This window comes from Mercenaria mercenaria, unplaced genomic scaffold, assembly GCF_021730395.1.
Source record: "Mercenaria mercenaria strain notata unplaced genomic scaffold, MADL_Memer_1 contig_4310, whole genome shotgun sequence".
Classification (NCBI taxonomy): Eukaryota; Metazoa; Mollusca; class Bivalvia; order Venerida; family Veneridae; genus Mercenaria; species Mercenaria mercenaria.
The window spans coordinates 16,548-32,780 of NW_026462531.1; the positions used below are offsets into that span (position 1 = coordinate 16,548).

Below are 16,233 nucleotides of genomic sequence, written 5' to 3' on the forward strand. Positions count from 1 at the left end.
AACATCCTTACAAATATTTCTGTTTCAAAATCAAATTCATGACCGCGGTATCGCGTAATATATCCAGCTGAGAAATAATAACAGAGACACCACACCCTGTAATTTTCTCCGAATCAGGAACATTCGACACGTCAATACGTTGCTCCTCTAGATTAACAGGATGTCCAGCCTTCCTGCAAAAGCTTTTAACATGGCCCGATAGTTTAATTTCAAAAGATGAAATCAGATTTAAATTAAAGAATTTTGTGTCTGTTTCATCTGCCATGTTTGCAATTGATAATGTGACGTCAGAGATAGTTTTGCTGTTGAAACCGAAGCATTCCAAATGGCATACATATGTAATGACAAGTTGTCTAAAAATAGCATTTATCTAAAAATACCAACGAGAAAAAACCAGATAATTCCTGGCCTAAATAACTTCGGATTTATTTTCATTCGAAAATAATCACTAATATTGAAATACATTTTGGTCTGTTTTATGAAAGATAAATAAGCTACCTGATAATACCTCTCTCTCTATTAAACAATCCCCTGTTTCTAGGATTGAAATTTTTTAGAACTATTTTGTAAGATTAATCCTTTTGAACAAGGCATTAAATATATTGATTAACCTATGTGAACTAGGTATTGTAGTTAAACTGATTTATAAATCATTGTGAACTAGGTATTGAATAGTTTGATAACATTGTTACTACACTAAGCATATACTATGCTCTGAAATTTGATTAACTTATATCTATGTTTATATATTTATGTCTGTAAGATGTGATGCGGGATGGGTCCCCGACCCCATCACATCATGGACAGGGATAATAAATGGGCCCCTTGTGCGCTGAAGTTAATTGCTAGATAAATATTGTAAATATGTTTCGCTTCGCACTGAATCCAAAAGGTTTGCCGGTTTCAGTAAAGAAATAATAAAGACAAGAGCTGTTGTAGGACAACAACGCTGTATTATTTAAAGCCTTATATCAAATATGTTAAATAATGAAAATATAGACATATTAATTTAACAAGATCAAAAAGGGCACCGATTTTGAGACATGGAAGTTTCCTTCTTTAGAGGCTGCCTAAGATAAGAGATAATAGCAATAAGATCGCTGAGGGAGCATAACTTTGCCAAAAAGCAAACAAGGATGATGGGACCTGTGCATTGCATGTCATATCATCAGATTGAACAAGTGCGATTTCCACAAGGGTTACTGAGATACTAATGTACGAGGGTTGTTCAATAAATACGAGGACTGGCTCTACAACTCTGTTCCCAGTAGGTGCTTTTCAATATAACTGGTACAGTTATAACCAGCAACACGTCCACTAGCAACTGTTGAATGTTATTAAAATGAAATGACAGCACACACTGCAAAACTAGATGTTACTTAATAACCAATGCGCTAGCGGCCCAATCGGCATTTGGACATCTTAAGTGTAAAATCATCAATTCTTGCATGTAAACGTAAATAAATATTTGCAATAGAAAGAAAAAAGTGAATATATTTTATAACATTTATGTGATGTCTCCTTATCATTTAACGTCAATCGATCAATCGAGTTTAAAATAAACAACGTCGGGGCAGTCATACGTAGTTTGACATAAAATGACGTCACACGAACATCTAGGAATCTGGGTACAATTTAAATAGTGCAATAACTTGAAAAAAAGCATCAACATAAATGTCTGAATTATTGTAGAAAGAAAGCTTTAGCTGAACTATCTTTAAAGATAGCCCAGTCATCCATTAGCATGGAAAAATGTACTTATAGATAGATTGTTTCATGACATGAAGAGAGATCAATGATAAAAGAAATCTAATATCTACATACTTAAATGTATTTTTTGTATTTGTCAAAACTAATATCTTGTTTAAAATGAATATGCTTATTCGCCGGATATTACACTGACATGTAATTAAAGAAGTTGTTCAGTATTTTCTATAGATCTAAAACATCATTAAATTAATTGCAAATAAAATCAAAGTTGACGTTATGAAGACGTCGCTGACGTGGGCTACAAAGCATATCCCTTACTTTTACTTTTAAAATGATCAAAACGCAAACATAATGCATCATTGTAACAATTTCAGATTTGATTCGTATGTAGTAGAGACATTATATTTCAAAATGATACAAATTTATTACGTCTGTGTTGGCTAGTTTTATGGCATAAATCTAAATATTTTGTGAACGACCCTCCTACATTCAAATAACTCTATGTCTTGTGATAAAACACTTTTAAAATGCTTGCCGGTCAGTCGGACCTCAGACAATAGTTTTGACTTTTGACCGGTAAGGCATTCAAAAAGTGTACACTATAAATCGTTATAGAGTTCTCTAGTTGCTAGTATGACAAGCGCTTAAATACTTTAATACTTAAATAGTGACAGTTAGGTTAAAATGATAACCTTTTCTACATATATGACAGAAAGCACATTCCACACTCTCACGTATTGACCATATAAGATTTTATACTTTGCGTTATCTTGCAAAGTACCAAATATGCCAAACACAGTTAACACTGGTAAGATATTTCTAATTTATTTAATGAAAATATTTATACTTTTTTGTATTTGTCTAAATATATCGTACAATCTCTCACTGTCTCGGTAATTCAACTTATGATTAAGTCTACCTTCAAATCAAATAAATATATAACTTTCTTCGGTACTGTACTGAACAAAACAGCCAACTCGCCATTTGTTATTTTGCCAGTATCTTAAATGTTACTAAAAGTACGGTTATGCAATTAGTTGTGGATAAATCTGAAACATTCATTAAACTCAAACTATGCCATCATATAAATTTCTCATTTTACATCTTTGATACATTTTTGAAAAGTACTTATATGCACTCAAATGTCTAGAATTTACAAACTAGCAGAAAACGATTTGAGTATAAAGAAACGAGAACAAATTGAAATCATGTTCATCGCAGAGCGTTTATTTTTTGTGTCATTTTAACAATTGAAACTTTACACCTCTAGTAATGATATTCACCTTTTTTTCTAAAAGCACAATTTTCCTGCTTCTTTCTTTGACATTTTCAAAACCTGGGATGCACTGTAATAGTAAAATGTGTAAAATATATGATATCATATCCTGATTCAATAATTATGAACATTTTATATGTGACTAACAACATGTTATATGAGTATTCAACTTCAAAACAAAGGACTTTCAGTACTTCTAAAGATATTGCCAAAATTTTGTTTCTATGAAAATGTTTTCTAAGTTCCTTTAGGATTCAAATGTAAAATGAAGTTATTTAACATAAATATCCGGTTAGATAATTTTCTATTGAGTTATTAATGATATTGATCAATACGCTTTTATAACTTTTCAGTTGCACTGTGCATTTGGCTGACTTTCGGAACTGCTGGTAAGTGGGTATTAACTGTTATATTTAATTGATTTTGAACGATTTTTCATTTAAGGTAGTGGACCCCTAATTACACTTTGTAATTTCTGCGTGACTGCTTATTGTCCTTTGGCATTCCGGTATTCTTTGGACGTGAGTATAGCTAAACGTGTGCATGACTTTCCGTAATGAAAGGACAATGCGGAAATCACATACGGAGAAAACGTGATTACCGACTTCATTAAAGGTCCACTACCTTCAGAAAACATGGTATTTTAATGAGATAACACAAAGCTATCTTATTTAGAGGAGTGATATCGTTCTTAACCTTTTTACACTTGCAGTGTCCCTTGAATGTTACAACTGTCCATATATCGACAGCCTGAGCAAATGCAACACCTCGAAAATATGCAATCCAGCCGAGGTATGTAAAGTTATTGTTTGACCGTTTTATTCATTTGTTGAATTCTATCTATATATATAACAGTGTTATTATAATAATAGCTTGATCTGGATTGCTGTGTTCGGCTCGAGTGGATTTCGCCATGGCGAACGCCGAGTGTGATCCGACTTGGTAAAAATCACGAGAGCCATATACAAACATCCCAAATCTAGCTACCGATATAATGACCCTACATCCTTTTGTTTGTTGGATTGATATCGATCGAAATCTTTAATGTTTATCGATATAAAGTAGAACTGAGTGTAGCTATTGTGTTCACTATTTGTAGAACTGTGTCAAATGAAAGTAGTCAGGCAACATACAATACAAAACGTACAATACGGATTTTTTCTGCCTGTTGTTATTTACTTGTGAAATACAAGCTGTAATTTTGACAGAATTTATATAGGTATGCAATGAATAACCACATTGTAATAACGATTACTGCCGTAATCGATCCAACAGTTCTTCACTTTATTCAACCGTTTGGATGTGTGAATTAGTCCGATTTGGCTGATTTACATGAAGTATTTAATAAGTAAACGAATGTTGAAGTAGATCGCAATGTCTCGTTGATTTATTAATCGGGAGCCAATTCTTTAGGGCTCTGCATGGAAAGGACACATTTGTTTTACCATACGTGATTCCGATTACTAGTATCATACTCGAGCATACAGTGATACTTGGGCAGTGTTGCATTTTCCATTACTGCTCATGAACAGACTCAATCAAACCGAGTCTGCGATTTTCACTGTTTGCCTTGTTCTCGGTGCTTCCGAGGGATCTACTTTCCAGATTTTATTTACACTATAAGGGATTACATGAAGTAAATCTAAATATACAACATATCCTTAATAAACTGGACGAACTTAGGCAATATTTATTAAAACAAAGTCCAATAGATATATTAGGACTTTGCAAAACATTTTTATCAGATAGAATCGATGACTGCAATTTACATATTAATGGCTACGTCTTTAAGAGAAAAGATCGTAAAGCGGTGAAGTACTAGTTTATATACTAGTATCGCATAAAAGCCCATATATACGACGCTATGAATAAGAGACGGAAAATATGGAATCCATTTGGATACAAGTACATTTATGCAGTAACAAACCATTTTTGCTAAACTTTACATACAGACATTCTAACTCAACTCAGACATGGACAGATTTGTATGAGTACCGGTTCAGTAAAGCAGATCATAATAATTATGAAATTCATGCACTCGGAGATTTTAACATTAAATATAATCCTAATAATAAAATAAATAAATTCAATAACAAAGGTTGGGAATCATTTATTTCTAAATCTGGACTTACTCAGCTGAAAAATACTCCGACAAGTATTGGTAAAAATGGTTCGTCAATCATTGATCACATCTATATCACAAGGAAAGATTTGATTACTGACATTATAGTGCCCGAGTATGCAATCAGTGATAACTACCCAGTGTCATTTACGAGATCAACTAAAAGTAATCTTTTGAAAAGAATAGACATGATACAATAATTTATAGATGTTTCAATAAATTTGACATATACATTTATTTCAAAAAGATTTGGCAAGCTCAACGCTTGAAACAATTGATACAATAACAGAACAAAATGATGCCTCAGAGTTTGTATATCACATATTGAATAACATACTTCTTAAGCATACTTCTTAAGCATGCACCGATTAAGGAAAAACGGATTAAGAAAGAAACTCAACCTGACTGGTTCACAGATGAAATAAAGAGGCAATCTATCTAAGAGATTATTTTTACAAAAGTAAGGACCTCGACAATTACAAGAAAACCAGAAATAGAGTGTCAAGTTTCCTATGGAAAGGCTAAAAGATATTTCCAATACGGATAAAAAAATCAGGGAATAATTTTTCCAAATACACTTGTAACAGAAAACAATGAAGTAACAGACGGAGAACTTGATATAATAAATGCCTTAAACGTACACTTTATAAATATTTCTAATATAATTGGAAAAAAACTAAATTTGTCAGCGACATTTATTTTTTAAATTTAAAACATTATCTAGATGAAAAATTATCATTTAACAAATTTGAGATTGATTTCATTACTCCTTTGGAAGTAAAAAATATCATATCTAAAATTGATCTTAAGAAATCTACTGGGATAGACGGAATAAGCCCGAAGATTATACACGACTGCGGAGATTTTATAACTCCAGCTATCACATCTATAATGAATAAAAGCATATACAGTAAAATAAATAAATTAAAAGATTCTTACGTTATTCAGATTTTTTTAAAAAAAGGAATAAGCAGAATCCAGGTAATTATAGGACTGTTTTAATTTTACCTACCATATCTAAGATATTTGAAAGGCATATTGCTTCACAGTTGCAGTTATATTTCAAAGAGACAAATATATTACACAAAAAAGAACAATCAGGTTTTCGTCCCACTCATTCATGCCACACTGCTTTAACACTTTTAAGTGATACTTGGTTGACAGATGTTGATAGTGGTAAATATGTAGGGTCCGTATTTCTAGATCTTCGAAAAGCATTCGATCTTGTCGACCATGATATATTACTTAATAAACTGAGGCTTCATCACTTCACAAATAACTTACTCAAATTATTTAAATCATATCTGTCGAAAAGAACTCAGCTAGTTAAAATTAGAAATTTATATTCTAAAAAACTGTTTGTAAAGTCTGGAGTTCCACAAGGCTCGATTTTAGGGCCCTTAGTATTTATATTTTATATAAATGATATGACCCTAATTTAGACACTATTAATATTGACATGTATGCTGACGATTCCACTGTGCATAAATCAGACATTTATATTTCAGTTATAGAGCAAGAGCTCCAAAGTAATCTTTGCCTCATTAACACATGGTGCAAAATTAATAATATGTCATTGCCTCCGGAAAATAACAAATTGTATGCTTCTAAGTACAAATTATAAAATGAAACAAGCAAGGAATATTGAACTGTTTATCGATGGAACGATAATTGACAAGTCAAATATTCTTTGAGATGAAGAAGTTATATTATAATGCAAATTATATTTCAACCATGGACTATTACAGTATTGTATTGGGGCTTTCCTGTAAATCAGATACTAATAAAATATATAATATTCAGAAGACAGCAATTCGTGTAATAACGAATAAATGTATCACAAGTAGCGTGTTTAAAAATCTTAATCTGCTCACTTTTGAAAACCGATGCAGTTATCACATGACTGTGCTGGTTTTAAAATGTGATCATAACCTTGTACCAAAATATATGTCTGAATTATTATCTTTTGCTCACAACGATAGATATAATCTACGTTCCTCGACACGTAAAGATCTTTCTTTGCTAAAGCCCCGAACAAACTACTTGAAACAAACATTCTCATACAAAGCCACGTATTTATGGAATTCAATTCCATCTAACATTCAACTGCAAAATAATCTATTAACATTTAAACGAAAAATTAAGGATTATTTATTACAAGAACAAGAACTGAGATTCTTTAATTTATTTATTTTTGAATCTTCATCATTTATCATGCATTTTTGTGGCATAGAGTAGCTTTTACATTTTATGATATTGATGCATGAATGTACATGATTGTATGCAAAATGAATACCACTGATTTATTCCCCTGATAAAATCATTTCAAACAGAGTAAAAGCTTTGTTTTCATAGTGTGTTTGTCGTTAAAATTTTGCTACTGTTACTATTATTGTTGTAGATACTGTGTTTTAACATTTATATAGAAGACCATATTGGAAATAAGTTGTATGCATACAATGTACTCTTAATATGTAACCTTCTTAAAATAAATTATTATCATTATAATTATTAAAACAATAGATCCATAATTCTTACTACCTTACTAACATCGTGATTTCGAAGGTTTCGTCATCGCGGTTGAGAGGGCGAAAACGCGAAAACACAGTACAATATCGCGAAAAGACGACGCGAAAAATATCGCGTTTACGCGCAATTAATATCGTGTTTTCGCGTTTTCGCCCTACTCAGCGCGAAGGCGGACCATGATATTGATAGTGCGAAAACGCGATATTTTTGGCATTCTGTTTTTGCTTTAGCGCATAGAGGCTTCGCAATAAAAGACTTCCGGTCAAAACAAAATGTCGAAAAAAGTTTTCGGCAGTTAAAAACTAATCTTCTAGAAAATATTGGACACAGAGGTACCCGAATTAAGTATGTTACTTATTATTTAAACAATGAATGACGAAAAATGAGTCATATACCTACATTTAACTTTTACCTGACACGCGTGTGACTTTTTACCTGAGATATACCCGGACCTGAGGTTTTCCTGATAAATTGGAAATCGAAAGAGAAATCGAAATAAATCCTCACCAAGTCAAAGTAAGAAGCATAAGCCTATACGATTTCCTAAAACTGACATTAGTGACAATATTTCTGAGAGTGAAGGAGAAAATACTGACAATTTCGAAGCATTGGAGTCGGAAGGAGAGCTGGATAGAGTCCCCCTCCCCCCGCCCCCCTCCACCACCTACTTTAGAAAACACTTTAGAAAACAACATGACCAAGTTTAGTCAGGCCGATCTGAGGGAACTGAGCTCGCAGTTAGCCCCTCTGTTGATAAAAGATCTGAAAGCTCAACTGCGAGATGACATTTTATTTGAGTTAAAGGGAGAAATTAGTGCTATTGTTCAAAAAGAGACTCAGAATCTACAAGATGAAATCATTTCCCTAAAAGCACAAGTATCTTACCTTAAATCTGACCTGAAATCAGCTAAAATGGAGCAGGATGAACTAGCTCAGTACGGTCGTCGCATGAATCTGGACATATCAGGCATTCCAGGCGATACAGGCAACTATGACGAGGATGTGGAGGCCAAGATTTTGGAGGAGGCAAAGAGGCTGAAAATCAAGTTGTGCAGCAGTGATATTGATAAGTGCCACAGAAGAGGTAAAGTTATTGACAATGTAAATAGAAAAGTGATTGTTAAATTTACCAATTCGAAGGCTAGGTAGCGCTTATATAAAGCTAGGAAAGAGATGTCTGATGGCATCTTTGTGCAAGAAAATTTTACACCATATCGCGAAAGCCTTGCTTTCCATGCCGGACAATTAAAAAGGGACAAATTAGTTACGAAAACGTGGGTAGCTGGATGTAAAAGTTTCGTTCAGCTGCCAGGTGAAACAAAAGGACGTATGATAAAGGACATAGAAGCGATCCAGGAGATCAGGAATAAAGGATAAATATGTAATCTATAATCTGACAGGATCTGTCAAAAGTGGGGATGTGTATTCATCTGTTTATTCATATGCATTTCTCAATATATATAACACTGTATGTCTGTCTGTCTGTCTGTCTGTAGTCTGTATATATCTATATATTTGAGTGTGTTATGTTTTGACCTGCATTATCTTCAAAGATTATTTTATTTTTCGCAATGATTGAATGATTTAATTGTAAATCGCCTGCAGCTTATCTAATTTTATAATTATTTCATAGTTTAAACAGTGTTTTCTGTTGTGAAGTTTTTTTCTTCTAAAATATAGAACAGTTCTTCTACTAAGATATAGAATGTAATAGAATTAATGTCATAATTGATTAGCTTCAAACTCATTAAAAATTGGGCTATAAAATACTATCGATGTGCGACTTTGTTTCTAAGACTTGTATTAATTGTTTTCAGTGAACAAACATTGACACAAAATTTAGAATATATATCGATTCCAGTATTTAATTAAATTCCAAATCTACTGTGTCTACTAAAATATCCAATCTATGGTATAATATTACTGGATTTTTCTTTGTGTTAATGCCTCTTTCTTCTAGGAATTTTAGCAATTATATACTGTTCGCTTTCCCGCGCCTTTATTTAAGCACGAGTTCAGTTCTCCCTTTCTCTTGTTCTTTTGAAATGTTTTCAGTGGTCGGTCTGTGTGCTAACATCAGGTATTACTTACCCCAATGGGTGATGATATAGTTTCTTACAGAGCGGACATTGGACTTTTTCATGTAAGAAGGAAGCGACTACACAAGAAATATAGATTTCAGTCATGTTTTATACAACTAGTACTTGTCGGGATTTGTAAAGTTGTTCGCTTAATTACACATTTTTATCACTCGTTTATAAATGCAGTCTTTTTCAGTACAGTGAACTACTACTTTTCCTTTAGCACCGTTTTATCAGTGTTTAGCAGCGCGCGTTTAGATATAGTTGATGTCCATTCGTCGTAGATTAAATGTTTTTGTTAGCGTATTTTCTTTTAATTGCCAGGTTATTACTTATGTTGTCAGGAGATATAGAGGAAAGTCCTGGACCGGACATTACCAATGCATGCGTGTCTATATTTCATTAAAACATAAGAAGTATAAGAAATAAATTTGATTATATTAAGGATAGTTTTCTTGATTACGATATACTTTGTTTTACAGAAAGTAAATTATATACTGATATTCAAGATGAGTCACTGCGCCTTGACGGTTTTGATCTTTTTAATATATTTATTTTTGGGAACACTAAACTTGATCTCGATTACGGCTATAATGATGTAAGTCTTAGAACGGCCAATAAATGAGTCAGTTATCAACACTGAGATCTACATGTTTATGTATTTGGAGAATAAGTATTGAATGCTTGCATCTGTGATGCGCTTTGTTTAGTTCTCTTTACGTCTAGACTAATTAGTTATCCAATGCTGTTGACACGGTCTATTTTTAGGTTTGTTTTCAAGACGCTGTAATATCTGGACAGACAACAACAGTGACTCTAGGCTGTATTGATAGCAAGGTACTATGAAAAGCAATTGGCGTATTCATAATGCAGTTTCAAAATTAATTTTACAAAAATAATATATCCATCTGTTCATACTTCATGACTATACTTCTGCGAATGTGTCCTTAGAATAGCCGTCATTTATCAACTGGATCATTTGGGCAAGCAATATAATATGCCTGTTCGGTTTTAGAGAAATCGATGTTTGCGATAGAATTAATGGCCTTTAAAAGTTTACTTTTCATAAAATGTTTCAAACGTTAATAAAGAAATCTTATTTGTTCTTTTAATATCGAAACATATTACTCGATCTGAAAACGGTACAATCCATCTATAAACTGATCAACTCTTTTGTAGTGGCTTGGAACCTGTTGTCCGGGTTTTGACCTATAGACTTTGCATCTAGAGGTTAGGCTTACAGTTAAGTTAACTTGACCTTGATTTCTCTTAAAAAAGACAAAGTCGTGGTATTTTTTACCAGATTTATTCTCTCCCATTTTGTTATTGCAAATCGTGGCCCCCGAGAACAAATCTCCGGAAGTAAAGTGGCGGAAGACTATAGGGGTATTGCATGTAGATGTCACATTTTTGCTGAAAGCTATACATATTTTATATCCAGTTTAATGTTTTAAAATGTGTTAAACAACGCTTTCTTTATACGATTTTTTGACAAAAAAACCTGTCCATCTGAACATTAAATAAGGCTACATTATTTGTCGTTTAAGCAATGCGGGTCACAAAGCAGCGGCTCAGGGGCACTGATTGGCAGGGAAGTTTCCAGACGGCAAGACAACCGATGCCATGAATGTTGTGCAAGCGATCACTGTAATAAACTGTTGTGTAGCCAACGAAAAGGTAAGCTGAATTCAACCTAAAAAATGTGTTCGTATATTTCCTTGTATTAGCTTAATTCTGTAAATTTTGTCATTTTATAAAGGAACAGTTATACGTGCAGTAAAAAGATGAAACATTTTGCATGAATAACAAGAAGACAATAATATTTATTAATGAAAGAAAACAAGTGGACCCTGTTTCTACGATTTCTAACGTAGATGCGATGTGTAGCATAATTATTATTTAAAGTTTCATTTTATTTCCTTCAGCTTCGCAATGTCTTGATGATGAAACAATAGACTGCGTACGAATGGATTCCGTCTTCGGAATATGCAAAGATATACAACATGCAAAATCATTGTGTCCTAAATTCTGCCGTTTGTGCGATGTTGGTATGTATCGTTTATTGATGAGTTATTATTCAATTCACGAGCAAAGTCGGGCACTATTACAATATAGATCTTAGACCAGGTATTAGTTCATTAAGTTACCTTTTGACTTTAACAGTTGATGGTGTATGGTCCGAATGGTCAACCTGGTCTGAATGTGATGTGACATGTGAAAGTGGGACACAGACACGTGCAAGGACATGCACAAATCCAGCGCCAGCACACGGTGGTCTAGACTGCGCAGGGAACAGCATGGAAACAAAGCGTTGTTACAAAGAACTTTGCCCTGGTGAAGTATATGTACTCTTTGAAATACTGTTTGTAAGAAAGTCTGACGTAGGTGGTCGAAGAAATTAACACATGTCATGAAAGTCCTAAGAAAATCACCATTTGAGAGTTAAAAGGGATATTTTACATAATCTTTCATTTTCATAGATAAAAAACTTTAACATCAGACATCCATTTCATGTTTATAAATACCAAATCATTTATAAACGTGTTCGTTTTTTGCAGTTATCATTTGTCATGTGAATGCTGATTACACATTTCTAATTTATAAAACAATTTATAAAGCTGAATTACGATGTAACATGATGTAACAAATATTTTACAGGATATAAATTTAATTTCTGAACAGAACTAGAACTATTGATTTCCATTCCTAGTGCTAGACAACCGTTCATTAATTTCTTGTTGAATTGATTCATTTACTGTTAAAACCCATTTTATGCATTAATTTCTACATTTAAGATATACTGATATTGTTAGAAAGCTAGTTCCGCAACTTTGAATAAAACACATATGATTGTGTATACTTTGTGTAAATATGAATCAACATCTCTGTCTTCAAAATGTCTGCAACTGCTTAAAACTTGTCTAAGCATATTTGCCCAAGACGAAATAATTCAATTACAGAAAACGGTACAAAATGATCATATTCCAATTAGTCCCGTATATTTATTGGTCCCTATTCTTTCTGTTGGCATTATCCTAACATGAATATAGCCTTTGGTATCAAGAACTTTGAAAATACATAATATTCATAAATTTGAACTACTGACAAGTATTATAGTAAGGCCTGGTTAAATTTTATATGAACAGTTATGTGATTAAATATTATAGTCCAAATTCGTGTAAAATTCTAATATTCTGTCTGCTTGATCACTATGAAGTACATGGACAATGGAGCGAGTGGGCATCTTGGGAAGCTTGCAGTACAACGTGTGATGTTGGCATAGAAAGACGACAGCGCAGCTGTACAAACCCAGCACCATCTCGGTTCGGAGACCACTGCTTTGGTTTGAATGTCGATGATAGGTTATGCATGCCAGGGGCCTGTAGCAGTACGTTAGCTTTTCCTTCTGTCTACAAACATGGAATATGTTAAACGATAGCATATTACTTATTTTCCAAATTACTATATTTTGCACGAAACTTAGAACGTTTACAGTGTACATAGTCATAATTACCTATTTATTATAAATAAATAACTGATTTAGTCTATTCGCTGAAAAATATCTGACAATTGTTCCAGACGGTGGTTGGTCACCCTGGCAACCTTGGGATCCATGTAGTGTTTCCTGTGGTGGAGGAATTCGTTTACGGTCAAGGACTTGTAGCAATCCAACACCTTCACCTTATGGTCATTATTGTGTTGGAAATCCTTTTCAAATAGAAATGTGTAGCACTGAAGCATGTCAAGGTATAGTAATATGTATATACTTAAGTATCTTTTACCCGTTTTGAAATATTACCCCATCTTTCCCGCCCCCATTATCATTTTAATAATTTAGGTCCTGCAGAAACTTTGAATATATATTAGATTTTGTCATGCACATCATTACTACTAATGTCGACATAAGCAAAATAAGAACGGCTAACAACACTACAAAGAAGTAAATGTTAGTCAAAAACCTACAACATTCAGGCGTTACAGAAATAATAGTCGATTGTGATACTGACTTGTAATATAGCAACTGTATATATTTGTACATATTTTTTTTCATTAGCGACCGTGAAAAATGTTGCCTTCCAAGCACACACTCTAACGAACACAGCCCCACTCAATGGCGAGAAACTAGTGTTCAGCACAACAACACTTGACAAAGGATCGGGTTACAACAACAAATCGGGAATTTACATAACGCCTGTCGCTGGAATCTACATGTTTACCTTGCAGTTGTGTATTACTGCTAGCAGATTCATTTACTTTGAAATTGACACGGCAGAGGGCCCGATTCATAAAGGCTGCTTTAATGACGATGCAAGTGATTTTAGTGGTTGCCAGACAGCCACAACTATTGCAGAACTTGGTGCAAAGGAACATGTTTGGATAAAGAGCGGATCTTCTACCAGTGGAACTGATTTCTGGAAGGAATCGAAAGTGTGGAATAGTTTTTCTGGTGTTCTAATTAGCACAGTTACGTAATAGAAAAAAGCAATTCAGCTGTTTATCACTGATTATTAATAGTCATAGAATTGTTTTTTTTTTTCATAATCCACCAGTACACAGAATACTCTGATATAGCTTGTGGCTTTTAGTAAAAGCAGAACTTTAATTTTATGCGGAATGCACGCATTGTTTATCTTTTTTAATGCAAAATGTTTGAAGTGAATTTAAAAAATTGGTCATTGCTCAAATATAATAACTTTTACATTTTTATTCAGGTTATGTAAACAGTTATTACAAACGTATCGACTGATACTTCGTCATTGCTCTCTCCATGTCATTTTGTTAGCGCCGCAATAACCTCTAAGATTGAAAGATTTTTTAGATCATTGAGTAATGAAGTGAATACAAATGCTGAACTAGAGAGTGGAATGATTCTTTTGTTGAAAGAACAGATTGTATCGTGAAAAGTTGCAATGGTATCCTTTTTAAGAATTCGATTTTTGACGCCATTTGCAGGTAACACCGATGAACGGTATGGCGTTTTATATTTTATTTTTCGGTTTACGGAACCGCCGTTAAAAATGAGTTTTCAAAAAATAATAAAATTGGAAAAACGTATTTTTTTTTCATTTCCTCCGCTATGACATAAAAGCTTGCAGAAAAAAAAAGCATCTCGTATTCCAAAAAGAAAAAGAAAACGTCTCGTTCTTCGAAAAACCCGTCCCGGCGAACGAGTCAAATCAACATTAGGAATTCCTATAATTCTATTTTTTGAACTTAATATCTTATGCGTGACGAAAACGACCAATTAAAATTTCCGAAATATTCTGCCAAAAAGCCCTAGTGGACAGGCTTAACGTTTGCTCACAGGTGCCCGTGCAGTATTGGTGCCCAAATGGGTGCTGCCCCCTCAACAAAAGTTGAAAACTACTGTTTTAAATTAAAACGAAAAAAAAAATTTGTCATAGTTTTCAGCAATTGTTTATCTTTATTTCTTTACAAATGGAATTCATTTTCAAAGGGAGACAATTTTTTCTCGGCGATTGCTTAAAATAATTGGAAAAAGTTGTCTCCCTTTGAAAATGAATGCCATTTGTACTTAAAATAATCGGAAAAAAATGTTGTCTCCCTTTGAAAATGAATACCATTTGTAAAGAAAAAAAGATATACAATTGCTGAAAACTGTGCTCCACCTTGTTATGCGAAATTTCACCACTCACACGCTACTGCAAATGCATCAAAACGAACATGCGTAACTGTTCTTCGAAAATGTTTTAAAGGCGTTTAACTGTCCGGAAGTGGAGCTCCTTTAGGCAGTCCTTTTCCGGAATTCAATATTTATATCAGTATACCGACACTTGTTTCGTAAAGTAATATATATGTTTTACATGCTGTTCAATTTTCATGTCAAACAACTCTTTCTTTCTATGATCTGGTGTTGTTTGATTTTTGTTTCTCAAGGCCTACTTCGAAACCTTAACAGACGGGCAGAACATTTAGGTTATGTGTCCGTTTACCAGATGGCTAGACACTTCCTATTCCTTACACTTATGCATTATTCACAATCTAAAAAGATAATTACTTATTAGGTACAGTGCAGTGTATGTTAATTGTCAGAGAGTTGTACCCCTTCAGACTGGGTCCATAAACAGCTATAAGATGATTGATAGCTGAGTGTAAAATCCAACCATGGGTTTAAGATCTGACAAACAGTGTTGTTCAAATGTAGGGAATAAGATTCTTCCTATTTGTTGTTTTAACACAATGTATTAATTTCAGTCAGTGTTTAACATATGACTGCTATGTCTCCATTCATTTAGTATGTGAGGATATATGCAGGTTTTTATGTATAGTATAGTCCTTTGAAGAAAAATGTTACAGCTAACTGCCCAGCTGTATATTAATGTAATTTTACAGAAATACAGAGACAACATTTTTTTCTCAGCAGCTATGACAAGTCCAAAGGCTCATTTTTAATCAAATATAAACAAGGTCACAGATATTTTTGAAGGAAAAAGCATAAAATACGGGAAAGAAGATTATAACATTCAGCCTTTGTGATGTTATGCAGAATTTAA

General features: G+C 33.4%; 1 protein-coding gene across 1 annotated transcript; it reads left to right on the forward strand.

The window, feature by feature from the left end:
* The first annotated feature begins 2,419 nt into the window (after nucleotides 1-2,419).
* Nucleotides 2,420-14,772, forward strand: LOC123544425 (A disintegrin and metalloproteinase with thrombospondin motifs adt-1-like). Its single transcript, XM_053534953.1, has 10 exons — nucleotides 2,420-2,518; nucleotides 3,340-3,375; nucleotides 3,699-3,778; nucleotides 10,487-10,555; nucleotides 11,266-11,395; nucleotides 11,644-11,766; nucleotides 11,882-12,052; nucleotides 12,936-13,106; nucleotides 13,298-13,465; nucleotides 13,773-14,772. The coding sequence occupies exons 1-10, from the start codon at nucleotides 2,497-2,499 to the stop codon at nucleotides 14,189-14,191; spliced, it is 1,389 nt and encodes a 462-aa protein (XP_053390928.1). The 5' UTR covers nucleotides 2,420-2,496; the 3' UTR covers nucleotides 14,192-14,772.
* The last annotated feature ends 1,461 nt before the right edge of the window (nucleotides 14,773-16,233 follow it).

Coding starts and splice junctions, on each gene's coding strand:
- LOC123544425 (XM_053534953.1), top strand. CDS start 2,497: ATGCCAAACACAGTTAACACTG. Junction 2,519..3,339: donor GCCAAACACAGTTAACACTG/GTAAGATATTTC, acceptor ATAACTTTTCAG/TTGCACTGTGCATTTGGCTG. Junction 13,466..13,772: donor TAGCACTGAAGCATGTCAAG/GTATAGTAATAT, acceptor TTTTTTCATTAG/CGACCGTGAAAAATGTTGCC.